Consider the following 15,953-nt stretch of genomic DNA (forward strand, 5'->3'; position numbering starts at 1 on the left):
CCACAGATTGATTTTCTCCTTGCCAGGCAATTCATCATCAGGAAAAGCTTTGATGAGTGCTGGAGGGGAAAAAGAGAATTTACAACCCAAATTCAATTTCATTTTATTGCAGATTTTTTCCTGATTTCCTCCTGTGCTCCACGTAATTTTGGTTGATTTATGAAAGCTCTGCAGCCACCAGGCCGTGGAAATAAAGACAACAATGATAAACTTCATAGTTTTTATTCTGCAAAGCAATATGCACATCTTACAAACACAAAAATTAATCTAGGAGAGAAATGTCATTTCCAAATCAGCTATTAACCATCATGCAACAAGACAAGTGAAATGTAAGAACAAAACAAAACAAAAACAAAACAAAACAGCCATCTGGAACCCTACAATCACCTGCAGAGGGTTGAAACCAAGGCTCAGATTTTCTATGTAATGCCAAAGAAAATGAAAAAAAAAAAAAAAGAAAAAAAAAAAAAAGAAAATGGCAGCTTTCTAAGAACAAGAAAACACGTACAAATAGAATCAAAACTGATTCAAGTCATAGTTAAAAAGAAAAAAAGAAAACAAAAAAAGGAAAGATCAATATGATCTGAACTTTAATATTAAGTTTTAACTCTTCTGTTTGGCTGCATTTAACTTTGTACATTGCCTGGGAACATTCCAATATTCCTCAGAATTCCAGAATTTTGGCCTGCTGGGCCACCCTGCAGCTCCTGCAATACAGGGGGCAAGAGGATGGACTAAGGCCAAAAAAAATATCCAACTCTCCAATGTTTTCCCTTTTGCACTGTGGGTCACAATCTCTAATATTCCTGGGGGTGCAGAAAGTGGGGGAGAAGCTGTTAACAGGCTCCTTTCATTCCCAAATGGTTTCCCCCCACTGCCCAAATTCCAGCTGGGATGTTTGGAGCTGGAATTTGGTGAAGGAGAAAGGATTTGCTTTGCTTTGCTGAAGGAGTCAGGTGATGCTGGGTGGGTTTTTGGGCATTTCCAGGATTTGCATCACCTCTCTCCCAACCCATCTCCTACTCCTGCCTTTGGTGCCCAGATCAAGCCACTCTTGGAGTGAGGATTGACAGGGAAGGCTGGGCTTGTGTGATTTAGGAACAGCTCAGGAGAAGCTCTTGGCCTGTTTCACCCCCCTGCCTCATCCCAGGGAAGCAGCATCAGCCCACAGCAGCATCAGGAGAAAACTGGGAGCTTGTTTTGCATCCCTAAACTTCAAACCAGGCCATCCATAAAGCTTTGCCTTAACATTCCCTAGAGGAAAACATGTCAGGTAATCCCACTAAAGGAACTGAAATTGTAGGAGGAAACTGTTCTGAAGGAAACTGTGACTGCTCAAACACCCTGAAGTCCCAACACACACAGACCAGGAGTGCTGTCTGGAGGGAAGAAACTGGGAATTTTATCCAGCATCACTGAGACTATGAGATTCTCACTTGGCTTTTTAATTCTGTGGAGGTTGGAGCAAAAGGAGGAGGAAAAAAAAAGGAATGGATGAGTGAATGAGTAAATGAATCAAAGAATGAATGAATGAAGTCTGGAGAAAAGATGAAAAGTCAATTAAGGCAACCAGTGAGATTTAAAAGCAGTGGTGGAAATGTCTGCAGGAAAAGCCTGACCCCTGAAATTAAGGAAACTGCTCAAGGAGCCAGGAGGAAAAACCAGCAAAAGGCAGAATGGGGAAGGGAGAAATGCACAGAATCAAATCTCTGAGTGAAGAAAGCACACAGAGAACAGCAGGGGTTTCACTGGGTGGTTCCTTTGACTTTCCTCACAAGACCCCACTTTTGTGGCCATTTTGCTCTGGGTGACAGCAGTAAATGACAATTTAATGAATTTACTGGGCCAGAGCTCAGCAGTGCCATTGAGCTGCCCCTCAGAGCTGCAGGCACAGCCCCAGAGTGAAGCTCTGTAACCAACTCTGGGATTTCTTTTCCTTTCACTCTTTGCACTTGCCCAAGGCTGTGCAGAGCCCCAGCAGGCTGCTAACACAATACATCTTTTTATTAAGTTTCACTTTCTAGAAAGAAAAGAAAAAAAAAGGGGGGGAGGAAAAAAAGTTTAGAGAAAGCTGCTCTGCAGCAGAGACACACAATCCTGGCTGGAGGGCTGGGGATGGGAGGCCAAGTGGAGAAGTTTTCCAGATAGTCTCTGTGCTGAATGGTTCTCTGGCATTCAGCAAGCCAAATGAAATATCAAAAAAAAAAAAATACCCAAACCAAAATAACAAACCAAAACAAAAAGAATCAAACAGTTCTTTTCAGTAAGTAACAGTTTAAAATGGGACTTCACTTCTTATTTTTTTAACTATGAATAAAAGCACAAGTTTGTCCTAAATACAGCACTATTAAAATGTGAATATGTATCTTGTTTTTTTTTTTTCTTCCAAAAGAGAGAAAAAAAAAATCTAAAATGTTGATATCTTTTCTTGCAAGCAAGGAGCAAATGGAATAAAGTATTAGGCCACACAAACACACATTGAATTCATGGTGTAGATTGGTGGCTTTGGAAATGCAGGATTATATCAAAGGTGCATACTTGGTTCAAACACACTGTACAGATTGGGCAAAAAACCAAACATCTCTTGGTTGGTTTGAGACACTTGCAAAGGCATCTTCACCTGCCCAGGTGCAGCTAGACAAAAATTCTGCCTCTGTGGAGCTTTTTTGGAGTTATCTACACCAACATGGGGCTGTGCCCAGGAAAGGGTCAGAGGATCCCAACCCCCCATGGGACAAGCACATCTCCTCAGAATTCCTCTGGATCTTCTGCTTTTATAAATATGTACAAATCAATTACAGGCACTTTGAAATGTCTTTGGTTGGAATAAACCAACATTGCAAGGTAATGGATTCACAGAGTGTTAAGACCCAGGCTGGGTTCAGCAGGCAATGGTTTCAGGAGAGGGAGGGAGGGTTTTATGCTTCTGACAAAGCAACCTGGAAAAAAAAATAGAAAACACAAAGGAAGAGAAAATATTTAATTAATAGCAAATTCTTAATCCTGTAACAGTGATATGATTTATCTCTGTGAGCTGGCAGAGCTGCCCTTGACTTTTCAAAGCAAGCTTGGAAAGTCTGACTTGGAAAGGAAATCAAAGCCAGTCTGAAGGTGTTTTGTACTTTGCAAAAATCAATAGAATGAAAGTCCCAAACCACCCAAAACTCAAAAAAAAAAACCAAAAAAAACCACAAAAAACCACCCCAAACTACAAAATATCATTAAGATCAAAAGGTGTCAACACTGGCTCCCTACTTCTCAATTAAATATATTCATATTCAATCCTTCAGGCAAACTGCAAATCCCCAAGGTAATACTGAACAATGACTCTTTCAACAGCTTTTTACTGTTTTTAACTTAATTCTGATTAACAACCAGTGACTCTCTCAACAGCCTTGTTTTTAACTTAATTCTGATGAACAACCCTTAGGATTATGTATCATGTTATAAGTTTTATGTATCATGTTTTAAAACTTCTCAAAGTTTTCAGTCTGTTGTGGTAAAAGATAATGAATAAATAAAGGTTTAAAGCCACCTATTCATTGCTTCACACAGAACAGTTCAAGCAGCACCAGAATTGTGGCAGAAGAGTCACTTCAGCACCTCCTGAGCTGCAAGAATCCATTTCTGGAGGACAGAAATCTCATTTTGAGGCTCTCCAAAACACTTGTGTGGATTTTATAACCCTCACCTGCACTGTCCACAATGAAACACCCAGATCTCTCTGAAAGGCAACTAAATCCCCATCTCCAGAACAAGAAAAACCAGTTTGTCCTCTGGCCAACAGGAGCTTTTCTCTGTTTTCTCATCAGTCTCTGTTCCCACACACTCACCTTTTCAGAGCAGAATTCTGTGTTGCTTTGCCTCAGTTTGCTTGGTCTGCCTTTAATGACTGCATAGCAGAACATTGTAATCACCATCACAAAGAGGAAGTAACTGGTGTGCATGAGGTGCAGGTTTATTAGAGAACGATCATCCTGCACACAGAAAAGCAAATTAAAACCAGTTCCTGACTTAGCATTTGATATTAAAGCAATAATTAGCAGATCAACCCAGAAATTACTTCAATAATCAACTTCCTCATCTTTACAGAGCAATGGAAATGATTCCTAATTGTGGCACAAAATGTTTCTTGTGTTATAAATCTGTGTTGTGGCAAAGGCTTTTGTGAAATGATTTCAAATTATAAATGGTGCTTATTAAGAGCTGTGAGGCACGTGGATAAAGATCCATTAGGGTGGAGCATCCCACCCTTTGCACCACACAACAAACCAGCAGCAAAAATGACAATTTTTAGGAAACATTTTCAGTGAAACCACATAATACACCAGCAGCAAAAATGGCAATTTTAGGAACCATACTGAATAAAACCAGAGCTAAGCATTTAGTGAAAACAGCAGAGGAAGAGCCCAGCACTTACATCAGGAACTATAACAGTTAGTTTGGGATTTAAAGCATGGTAGACCTTCCCAATGGCTCCCTTGTAACACCAGAAGGGGTTGTAATCCTGGGCATATTTTGTGTTTGAGTCCCTGGCCGTGGTGAAGATCTTGTACCACACAGTGGCATTGCTGTAGGTTTCAGGAACACAATGTGGTGGCTGACTGCAATAAAACACAAATAATCAGTACCCTGAAATGGATTTTCCATGTTCAACCAGGATAACTTTTCTTCTCCAAACATGGTTTTAGTTTGGGCTTTCCAAAGCAACAACAAAACCCCAAAGTTTAAGTTAAAAAACCCCAAAAGCCACATGATTGCTGTGTTAAAATTAGAATTGAACTGCATGTTGTTGCACTAAGCCAACATCCCACAGCTTAATTGGAAAAATACTGGTTTTCCTAAAGCTCCCACAGCCTGTGGTTCCCCAGGTTGGATGGAACAGTGTCAGGGAATCCAGAGGAGACAAAGGGAAGAGATTTTGGTGAAGGCAAAGCAGCCTTTGCCTTGTGCTGATCTCTCAGCAGGGGAGAAGGTAAGAACCTCAGTGTCAAACCTCATCTCTGAAACTCAATTATGGGGTAAAACCCTTACATTTCCACGGATTCTCCTGCTCCCAGGGAAGTTTGAAAGGCAGGCAGGGGCCAAAAACCCTCAAGGACAGCAGAGCTTTTGAGACAAATGTTTCAGCGCGGGGGAAGGAGTGCAAGGACGTAATTCCCATGATCAGCAGGAATTTTCAGGAGGAACAAACAACTCAGAGGAATGAGGGAGGCAGGGCAGAGCCCCTGGGGGAGGGCTGCACTCACACTGTGACTGGGAAGACAGTGCTGGCTGCTGTCACTGTCATGCAGGAGGTGAACACCACCTGCTCGCAGTGGCCGTGCAGGACGCAGTCGTCAGAGTTCCAGGCTGCTGGCAGGGTGAAGGTGATGTTGATTTCCTCGTGGGATTCTCTGCCTGTGGGAAAGACACAAGGAAAGCTGGGGGTTGGTTCATAAAAGTATCTCAGCAACAGTGGCTGGGGTAAGAACACAAATGATTAAGCATCAGCCTTTGGAGTCATCCCGGATCTTTGCAGGCAACAGGGAGCAAAAAGAGAAGTTAAAACCCAAAACAAACACAAAATCCCCCAGCTGCTCTTTCTAATCTCTCCCACTTCAGAACTGGGGTCATCAGGCTGCTTTCAGAAATTAAAAACTCTTTGTAAGTGAATTCATGCATGTTCACAGACCTTTATTAGAAAAGCCTTTCTCCTCCTAAGAACTTTGTTCCACATCTGTTTTTTTTGATGTTCACTTTTCAAACTGGAGATATTTGTGTAGACAAAAAGGTGTCAGCACACACTGAACTGCACATTAAGTCATGTATGATAACACCACGTGGAGAAATTCAGAAAATAAATCCAGGCTGCTGCAAATGGAACTTGCATTTGGCAGCTCTCAAAGCAGCAACAAAACAACAACAGAAAATACAGTAATGCACATTTGCAACTATGGGCAATATCTCTCCACAGGTTCAAGACCTTCAACATTATTCTAAAATGCAATTCTGGCTGAAAGCTAAAATACAGTGAGGTTCTATTATCAATTTCTATTAATTTTCTATGAATTCCTGACAAAACTTCCTGGCAGGCAGCCAGAGAGCAGATTGGTCTCTGCACACCACAGAAACCATAATCATCTTATCTGGGGCTGTTTGTGATATTAAAGCTGATTCACTTCTGCGTTTTAGATAAACTAGAATTTTTTTAGACAACACAATACTCCCTACTGCATCTATGCCACATTTGAAATGTCAGTTGAGGACTTGATGGATCAAGACAAAACTGAAGAGAGTCACTGTCTGGAATTTTGCTGGCTTAAAAATGACCTTCCATTGTCATTAGGTTTAATAATTTCAAACAGCCAAGCCTGATCTTGGCACACCTGCAGTTTCTTTTCCATTCTGAATGCAGGGAAAAGTTTCTCTAACAAACAAGTGAAGGGCTCCCTACATGAATAAACTCACAATAAACCTGGGAACATATCTGTGTTCTGTGCATAAGGCTTATCTCACCCATAATAAGCTGGTGAATTTTTATATGATTATATAGTTATTTAAATTATAGAAGTATTTAGAATCATGGAATGATTTGGGTTGGAGAGTGTCTTGTTTCAGTCCCCTGCCATGGGCAGGGACACCTCCCACTATCCCAGCTTGCTCCAAGCCCTGTCCAATGTGGCCTTGGATGGGGCATCCACAGCTTCTCTGAGTACTCACCACCCTCACAACAAAGATTTTCTTCCCAACATTTAATCTAAATCCAATTTAATAAATTTGAAGCCAATCCCCCCCCGTGAAAGATTAGAAAAAAACCTTTAAAGCCAACCATAACCTGAACTTTTAAACAATCCAGCCTTGCCTACCTGAAAGTCCAATTTGGTGCCCAAAAATGGTGGAGCTGAGGTGAGTGACATTGCGAGAGTATCCCCCAAAAGGTCTCAGGGGGTCCAGGGTCAGGGTGATGGTGACAGAGATGTTGATGGGGCCAGAGTCCTCCAGGGTCTGTGGGGACTGTGTGGAGGACCTGGCCTGGCCACTGGTCACTGTGCTCTCAGGGGTGGTGGTGTCATTCAGCAGGTGCTTCAGGGTTTCATTCTCAGATATGCAGAAGTCCAAATCATTAAACCTCAGGAGGAAAGTGTTCCAGTCCTTCAAGCAAAGGGGGAGATTTCAAGGGAGCTCACGCTGGTTCCAGGTCATTACCCAGAAATCACACAGCTGGCAGAGCAGCACAAACACACCAGGGCTGCCTCAACCACAGCAAAGCTGTTTGGAGGAGTCACCTGGGCTCAGTCCCAGCCCCCTCCCCTCAGCTAGAAAGGAAACTTGGTCAGTTCTCACCACACAGGGTGAGCAGTTTCTGCCCAGCTTTCCCTCCTTACAGGACAGTGCTGAGGGAAGAAGTCCCTCAAACTAAATTACCATAACCAAATAACTGAACAACACATAAACATAATAACAACTAAATTCCCCAGCTAAATAACAAACTGCAAACACAGCAGGGAACATCCATGACAGATTATTTGGCCACATCTTTGTTATAAAACAAAACTCACAAACATTCACCCCAACATCCCTTCTGAAAGGCAAATGCAGACAATCCCCCACACAACTCCGTGCTCTCTAGGGGGGGAAAAATTAACTTCAGGCATGTTTTCCAACTGAACATCATTTCTGCAGTACCTCTGTCATTTCAGGTGATTTGATCTCCTTGATTTTGAAGAAGTAGCCCAGGGTGAGGAAGGCGATGGCCATGGCGCTCACGCTGATCATGAACACCACGAGCGGAGGGCGGCTGCTGATGTAAACCTTCAGGTTCTCCAACAGGTTTATGTAGAACATTATTCTGATTGTTCACCTGAGGGCAAAGAATGTTGCCACAGAGTCACTGGACTGTGTGTTAGAGGTGGGTGCATCACAGTCTGACACAGAGAGATGGGATGTGCACAAAGCTGAGATTCAATTCCGTGGCTGTGCTGCTCGCTGAGCACAGAGCGTGTGCCTGAACTGGAGGCATCAGAACAGGCTCAGATCACCTTCCCAGGGCCTCAAACTGCCAGCTGGGACCAGACTTTAAGGAATGAAGGCTTCCAGCACAGCCCAGCATCACTGATAAATAATAAACCCAGTTCTTGCCTTTCCCCAGGCAGGGCAGCACTGCCACATTTTAACGCCAGTGATGTCTGAATGCACCAAGCTACAATTCAAACTTTGCACATCCTTTAAAAACTGAGGCTGGAGCCTTAAGGATCCCTTTTTAGCCCATCCCAAATGACTCTATTTTCAAAGCAGGGTCTAAAAAGCAGTCCTACATTATTTGAGGTTTTTGCATCAAGAATCCTATGGGCAGAAACACCCAAAAAACTGCATTAAGGTGGAGGCTGGAAGACTCCTGGTCTTTACTTAATTCTTGCAGAATCTGGAACTTCTTGTCCTCTCTGTAAGCAAAGCCAGGACCTTACAGGCTGAGGAAATGTCCTGAGCTATTAATTTTTGCCCCAAATAAAATATGTTGTCTGATTCCCCTCCTGAATTTTTTATCTGCAGAGCAAAAAGACCCAAACTTTTGTCTCAGCTTCCCCACCTCCAGTCCCAGGAACAGCAAACAGCCTGGTGTTAAAGGGCAGCCTTGTGACATCTCCTTCAGAAGCTCTGCAGGAGGAACTCGAGCCAACCTTTATCTTTGTCCTACCTAAACCCTGCCTGAAAAAGCTTTTAACCCCAACTAAACCACCAAGGCAAGAGCTGTTCCTAACGTGCTGCTGATCTCCAAAATTCTGAGAGAAAGGCAGAAAGGATTCTGTACTGCAAGGGTTAAAGTTGGAGCATCCACAGAGATCTGATAACATTTAATTAAGGCTCCTGCAGGTCAGGGTGATTGCCACTGACTCCTATCATTGTCATTTACAATCCAGGTGTAGCAGGGCTGAAAAGTGGCAGCTCTGAGGATGAGAGAGGCACAGGGCAAGGCAGGGAGGGATCTGTGATCCCATCTATTGATGCAAGAGAAAACAAAAGAAGGGCAAAGGACAAGCACTCAGACAAAGCCCCTTTCAGAGCCCACAGTGTACAATGATCCCAACTTCCTTGTGTATACTCAGGATTTTACTGGCAGGATTGCTTCAGTTCCTGTTAACAGAAGAAATATTGACAGAACCTGCAAAAGTGCCCGAGAGAGGGGAAAATCCAGCTGAGGGAGAAGAGACAGGTGCAGTGCCAATAACACAGCCCTGGGCTGTGCTGCTGACTCCCCACTCACTCTCCTGGCTCAAACCTGCTGAGCCAGAGCTCAAGATCACATCCTGGCTTTATTATTCTGCACCATCAACCCCTTTCCATCCACCCCAGCAAGTTTTGCTGAGTGAGAAGCGAGGGTGCTGAGAACATCTCCACAAACCCAGAGTGAAAGCAGAGGGGAAGAAAAGGTGATGAGAAATGTGCACCTTACCAGAAGTCTGTCCCAGAGCAGCTGTGGCAGAGCCAGGCAGGGCAGGGAGGTGGCAGGAGCAGCAGGGGCAGGGCAGGGAGAGCTGGGGCTGGCACTGATCCACCCTCCTGCAGCTCTGCCTATCTCATCCCTGGCAGCAAATTCCTTACAAGAGCCCGAGGGAAAAACCCCAAAGGCTCCATCCAGCAGCAAAATGCCAAACACTCCTTCTGGAAACATGGGACACACATGTGGAGATGGGAAATCAAAACCTAAAGCAAAAGCAGAGTTGTAGGCAGCATTCCCTCCTGAATTTCCTTTAGGAAATAACACTGATGCAGTTTATTGTAGCTTTTAATCAGGGCTGAGTGTCACCCACAGCACTTCCAGGGATGAGATTCCTTTTTTTAAAGGGTTTTCCAACAGCTCCATTAGAATTTGTTTACCACAGGGGTCTAAAGTCAGCCCTAAAAATCCGGGATGTGCTGAAAATCCTATACAGAGAAATATTCAGACTAATATTTTTATGTAAGAGATCACCAGCTTTTAAGTGCCAGTTGTTTAATATGCTGCCATAACTCACTGGCTTTGAAAGCAATTAGAAAATGCCATAAGCTGCAATTTCCGAGGAGTAATGTGCCTTTGGAACATTTGGAAGGGAAAAGGGAACAACTGTGGATTTCAGTACTGGAGCTGACATGAAAATAGCAATGGATGAATGTTCCCATGCTGCTGCCTGAAGAATTACTGATTTTTTTTATCAAGGTACTTAAATAACTTTAATTATCACGGAATTTGTGATCCAGATTAGTGCAGTACATCAAAAATGTCTATGGATTTTCAGGGTTCCTTAAACTCCTCTCTGCTAGAATCAGAATCCATCACAACTCTGCTGCCAGCTCTTGTAACTCACTTCCTCCTCTGTGTAAATGAATAACTTCAAAAATATCATTTAACCTTCTATTTCTTGTTCACGGAGTTAAAAAAAAATACAACAAAACAAACCAAACCAAACAATGCTTTTACCTCCTGGCAGGTCAGGCAAGCACGATCAGGTTTCACTTTTTAGCCAAATAAATAATTTAGTGAGTGGCTCTAATGACTGCTGCTGCCTCTCTCCACTCCAGCAAAGCCTTTTAATACTTGGTGCAATAAAAATCTCCCCAGTCAGACTAAACAAGGAGCTCAAGAATGAAAACTGCCAGGCTGGAACATTGGCCAGCAGCTCCAAGGTAATTGCTGGGTAGTGAGGGATGTTCAGCAGGAGTTACAGCTGCAGGAAAGCCTGGAGATGTTGTGCTCTTAAATCAGCATCTACAAACCCAGGCAGGCAAAAAGATTAAAATGGTAAAGGGTGGAAATACAACAGTTTAATCTGTCAGAGTGCCAGAGAAACCCTGAATTGAGCAGCCAACTAAAAAGCAAGAAAATGTTCTATAATTTGGGGAGTTTTCCTCCCAAACAGCAACATTAAATGAGTTACATTGTGAATTCCTCTTGATTTGTGTATGAAGGAATGTGGAAAAGGAAGCTGCTGGAATAGACTGATGAGTTTTTTCAAGGCTGAATTACAAACAAAAAGGAAAATCTTGAAGTCTATTGCAAAGACCAAAAAGTCAATGCAATGAGTCACAGCTGAAGTATTAAATTCCCGTTTTGAGGCTTAATATCAAAGGAGCTGAATTCCTAAGAACAATAAAAAACCCATATGCTGTACTAAAGCAGGTATTGAAAGCAAAATTGCAGTTACCAAAGTGAAAAAACCCCAAACATGAATTTTAGAGAGATCAAAGTCATTTGACATTTTTGTCAATAATGTCAACTACCACCTGCCACTAGAAGGTTTAAAATGATGGAATTTCCTCACAGATATTTCCCCTTTTGGTTGTGCAGGTAAGGTTATCTCTAGAGGAGGGATTGAAATGTGAAATCACCACAAAAATATCCTAAGGAGGAAAACTGGAGGGAACACTTCTCCTTTAGGATCTCACAAGTTTTTTCTCAATATCTCATTGCATAGAAGAGGGTTTAAATGGAGCTGTGCAGCTCAAAAAAATAAATCAATTATATTTTCAAAGGTGCTCCACTACAGGAGTGCAAAGGGGTTAGGAAAAGGGTTAAGTGCTTTGAATGAAAATTATGTTGTGTGCCAGAGGAATATTTACAAACACAAATCAAGCAAACTATGGGAAAGCAGCCATAAATAAATGCAAACAAAGCAGTGGTGTTCATCTCCAAGTGCCTCTTCTTTAACAATAAAGAGCAGAAAGCACCAAAATCACCTTTCATTTGGTTTTCTTCTCTTCAGATTTGACAGGTAAGAGTGAAAATAAAGCAAAATAAAAATCAGAGTTGTGTGAGCTGGAGCTGGTGCTGTTCAGCATCTTTGGGGGTGACAGGGACAAGCTTGGCAGGGACACCAAGTGTGGGAAGGGATCTGCACAAGTGGAAGGAAGAATAACTTCCCCATCCCGATATTTGGGGGAAATAGAGATGCTGGGATCTGCAGCAGCTTCAGAGCATCTTTTTTAGGAAGTGTGGAACCCTGTGGGATGAAACTGCACAGCCCAAAACCTGTCCCAGCAGCAGGGCAGGCAGGAAGGAGGAATTCAGCCTGGAGGAATCCCCCAGGGCACAGCCCTGCCTCTGTCCAGCTCTGCCTCCTCCCCTCCTCCTGCCCTTCAGCAGGAACAAAATAACCCAAATCAACAACCCCCAGCAGATTTCTCCACAGCACAAAGCAATCAGGGCATGGGGAGGAGGAAACTTCACAAAAATATCACCTTGGATCCTTGAATCCAGCCAAATCCAACCCCAAGATCAGCAGCCAGATGTGCACAAACACATCTGCTCCAGTGGGAGATAACAGAATGGGCTCAGGCTGACAGTGGCTTATCAGTTTGCTGAGTTATTTTATCCACAAATGTGTGAACTGATCAACAACTCCAGGTTTTCCTGGAGCCTGGAAGCTGAAAATGGCAGGAGAATGGCTTTGCAGAGAGGACACTGCACAGGGAGAGAGGAGAGCAACACCTGGAAATGTGGAAAAGGACATTCCTCCCTCCTGGTATCCTGATAAAGGATCAGGATGCAGAACATGAACAAAAAAACAGGGACTTGCAGGACTAGAAAGAAGAAAATGCTTCATACTTGCATTAAATGTTTCTTTCCACCTCTCAAAATACTTTTTAAAGCTTAATTAATAATTTCAACACCCCCAAGAGGGGCATGAACAGCGAATATTTCAGGTCTGCACTGAAACAAAGCCAAGGAAGGGAAGTAATTTGGTGAGTGATAGAAAATTTTAAAGATCAGACTGAGACTAATTTCAAACACCCAAATTCCTGATTTCAATCCTCTATAAAGACAGAAAACTTTAAATAAAAGGTCAATGATGTAAAAAATAAAAAGGAAAACAAGCATTACTCAATCTGTGTGTGACAGTCCTTCCCAACAGACTGGTGCTGTTCAAAAAATCTGCTGGGTTCACCACAAGCACCTGAACCTTGTGCCAGCTGATACTCTGGGGACAGCAAAGCTGATTTCTATTTCCCACTGGAAGAAAAATTCATGCAGAAACAGAGATCCAAACAAGTTCCAAGTATTTTTAATATGCTCTGAGTTCATAAAATTGATGAATGAGAAAAGGGAAGGAAAGTTTAGTCAAGAAGCAGAAAGAAAGTGAAGAAGCTTTTTTGCCCTGGTTCAATGAACTCTGGATTCTGACTTTTGTTAGAAGTGAAAAACATAATTTAAAACATACCCAGCTGTAAAATCAAAATGAACTCAACCTTTGGTTGGAAATCAGACATTTTGGTGCCAAACTTGAAGCAGGCATCTCTGTCTGCCAAGAGCCTGTGCCATGGGAATGAATCCACTTCCATCTAAAAGAGCTCATGGGCATTTTTAAACCTTCCAGCTTTTCCAAGTCATGACTTCCAAACGTGAGTTACCATAACCCAAACCAGCCAGACTGCAATGAAACACACAGTAACAGATGAAGGACTTTGAATTTGTATTCAAAATGCAATTCTGGTTACTGCTGCTTAGCATGAGAACCTGGGAGAGGAAAGGGAAAGTAAAATTATTCCATTTTACAGGATCTTTAAAGATCCATGAGAAATCAAATTCTGTGTACACGGGACTGACAGCAGCCAAAACTACAGGATGACTTTAAACAAGAAGTGTGAAAATTCTCAGTAACTGTTCTAAAATCAGAAACTGTTTGAGTGACCAGCTCAAGGTTAATTGTTGACTCCATTAAAGCCACTCATTAAGGAATGTGGGACCCAATTTAGCAGTGAAAGTGCAGAGAAATGCCAGGAAAAGGCTCTTCAGTCTGTAATGAGAACTGTGAGGAGACAGGGATGCAGACAGATACACAGCTTGAATCACAAACAGAAAAATGACTGACAAGCTGAGGAAATGGCAAATTCAGAGTTTGGATGTGGAAAGAAGGGAGAGAAACAGCAAATCAGCCAATGGCCACTGATGGGAATAGGAACAGCAGCAAAACTGAAATGAGGGAGCTGAGATATCACAGCTATGCTGCAATATTATCATGTCTGTGTGCTTCACACCTGCTCAAAGGAAACAGAACCTCAACTTGCTCAGCCCCAGCTGGCTGAGTTCACTCCCCATTTTACAGATTCACAACCCCACAAATGCCAGGACTCACACAACTTTTCATCCCAAACCAAAGCTGGGAGTTCTGAGGCCTGGGAACCAGCTTTATTCACAGGTCAGGATAGTTAAAAAGAAAATTAATTCCCACCCAGCCACGCTTTGGGTGAAGGGAGGTTTGGGAAAAGCAAAATTCTGACACCAGCGAGTTTCATTAATAATTTAGGGCTCAATTAATAAAACAGCTTCATTTCTCCAAAACCTGTGATGTTATTTAATAAAAAAAGAAGATTATCCCAGCTGCCAGATCGTCAGGGTGAGCTCCAGGAGGGCTGCTGGATGTGCCTGCCCTGTCCCTGCTGTCCCCAGCTCACCAAGGACACCGAGCCCTGCTTGTCCCCTGCCCTCAGCCGGCCACTCTCAGAGCACAGGGACTATTTTGTTTGATCAGCTGCTTGTCTTTCAAGTGGAAAAGAAGAATCACATTCCAGCAGAGCCACTCCTCAAATCACGGCAGGTAACAAAGGCTTCGTCCTGTCTGCTGGGGGAGGTTTTGAGCCCAAATTCGGAACAATCGGCGCCGGGGCAGCCCCGGGAGCCGCCTGTGTGCCGGGCACACCTGCTGGTGTTATTCCCAGAGCCCGGCAAAGACAGCAGCAAAAACTCCGCCGGTGAAACCCGAGCCTGCCCCGAGGCAGCGGCACGGATTGCGGAGAGGTTCCTGTAATTCGGGATAAACGCCGGCAGAATTTACACACCAGCCCGGCCCTGGATTTTTTTTTTCCCCACCGCGTTCCTGCCGCGGCCAAACTTGGGGGAAGTTCGAGGATGTGGGGAGCGAACCTAAATAAATCCTTATCTAACCTCCAGGGCTGTCCACCGGGATTCACCCGGATAATTCCATTGCAAATTAATTTCCCCAAAAGAGTAAGCAAAGAGAAAAGCGGGAAATAATTCCCAGCAGTGCTGAAATATATATATTTTTTCCCCGAGGTGACTCCGATGCACGGTTTGGATGTGGCGGCTGCGATGGAGCAGCCATGTTCTAGGCATGATGCACCAGCAATTGTATTATTAAAACCACCAGGAGATCATAAATCAAACTTAAACCCCCCGAAAAGTGAAAGAGGATGAAACACTGGCGTACGGAAAATTGGGGGAAAAATCCCAAAAAAACCGCTCACACAAAAAAAAACCAACGCAGGAATCACCGCTCAGAGACTATTTTGAAACACAACTATTTTTAGCGCTACAGAAATTATCATTATTCACTGCTTTTTCTTTTTTTTTTCCCGCTACGACGCCACGCATACAAACTTCAAGCTGACGACCTTTCCCCATATAATTTTTTAATGTAAATAAGAAGAATAACCCCCCGCAGAGCCAAAGCACCCGGAGCCCAGCCGGGAGCGAGGGCTCGGCGAGCAGCTCCCGGAGCTCCCCCGGCTCCCCCCAGCCCCGAGCGGCCTCAGAGCCGCCCCCGTCCCCTCCTTACCGGCGTCCGCGGCGGGGCTCGGGCCGCCGGGCCGGGCCGGGCGGGGCTCAGAGGCGGCGGCGCTGCCGTGCGGGCGGGCTCTGCACCATGGTCCTGCCCTGCCGGGGCTGCGGGCACGGGCGGCGGGGCGAGAGGCCGCTCCCCGGGCAGCCCCGGGCCGGACACACGGACAGGCCCCGGCACCGGGCCCCGCCTCCGCCAGCGCTTCCGGGCCGCAGCCCTGACCCCGCACCCGCCGACGGTGGCGCGGGGGGGACAAGATTGAGGCGGTGCCGGCAGCGCGGGAGGGGCCGGGAGCGGCACCGGGAATGGAACAGGGAATGGAACCGGGAACAGCAGAGGAGGAAGCACCGGGGATGGAACCAGGAATAGGCCCGGGAACGGAACCGGGAATAGCACCGGGAATGGGCCCGAGAATAGCAC

The 15,953-nt window shown here is 44.3% G+C and overlaps 1 protein-coding gene across 1 annotated transcript; it reads right to left on the reverse strand.

The window, feature by feature from the left end:
- Positions 1-206: 206 nt before the first annotated feature.
- TMEM248 (transmembrane protein 248) lies at positions 207-15,695 on the reverse strand. The gene is made up of 7 exons (XM_079325205.1): positions 15,531-15,695; positions 7,669-7,843; positions 6,849-7,134; positions 5,250-5,400; positions 4,421-4,604; positions 3,834-3,977; positions 207-2,939 (listed from the first exon to the last, which is right to left on the reverse strand). Exons 2-7 carry the CDS (start codon positions 7,825-7,827, stop codon positions 2,919-2,921), a joined length of 945 nt encoding a protein of 314 aa, XP_079181331.1. The 5' UTR covers positions 7,828-7,843; positions 15,531-15,695; the 3' UTR covers positions 207-2,918.
- Between the last annotated feature and the right edge of the window lie 258 nt (positions 15,696-15,953).

Source organism: Erithacus rubecula (genome assembly GCF_903797595.1).
Source record: "Erithacus rubecula genome assembly, chromosome: 22".
NCBI lineage: Eukaryota > Metazoa > Chordata > Aves > Passeriformes > Muscicapidae > Erithacus > Erithacus rubecula.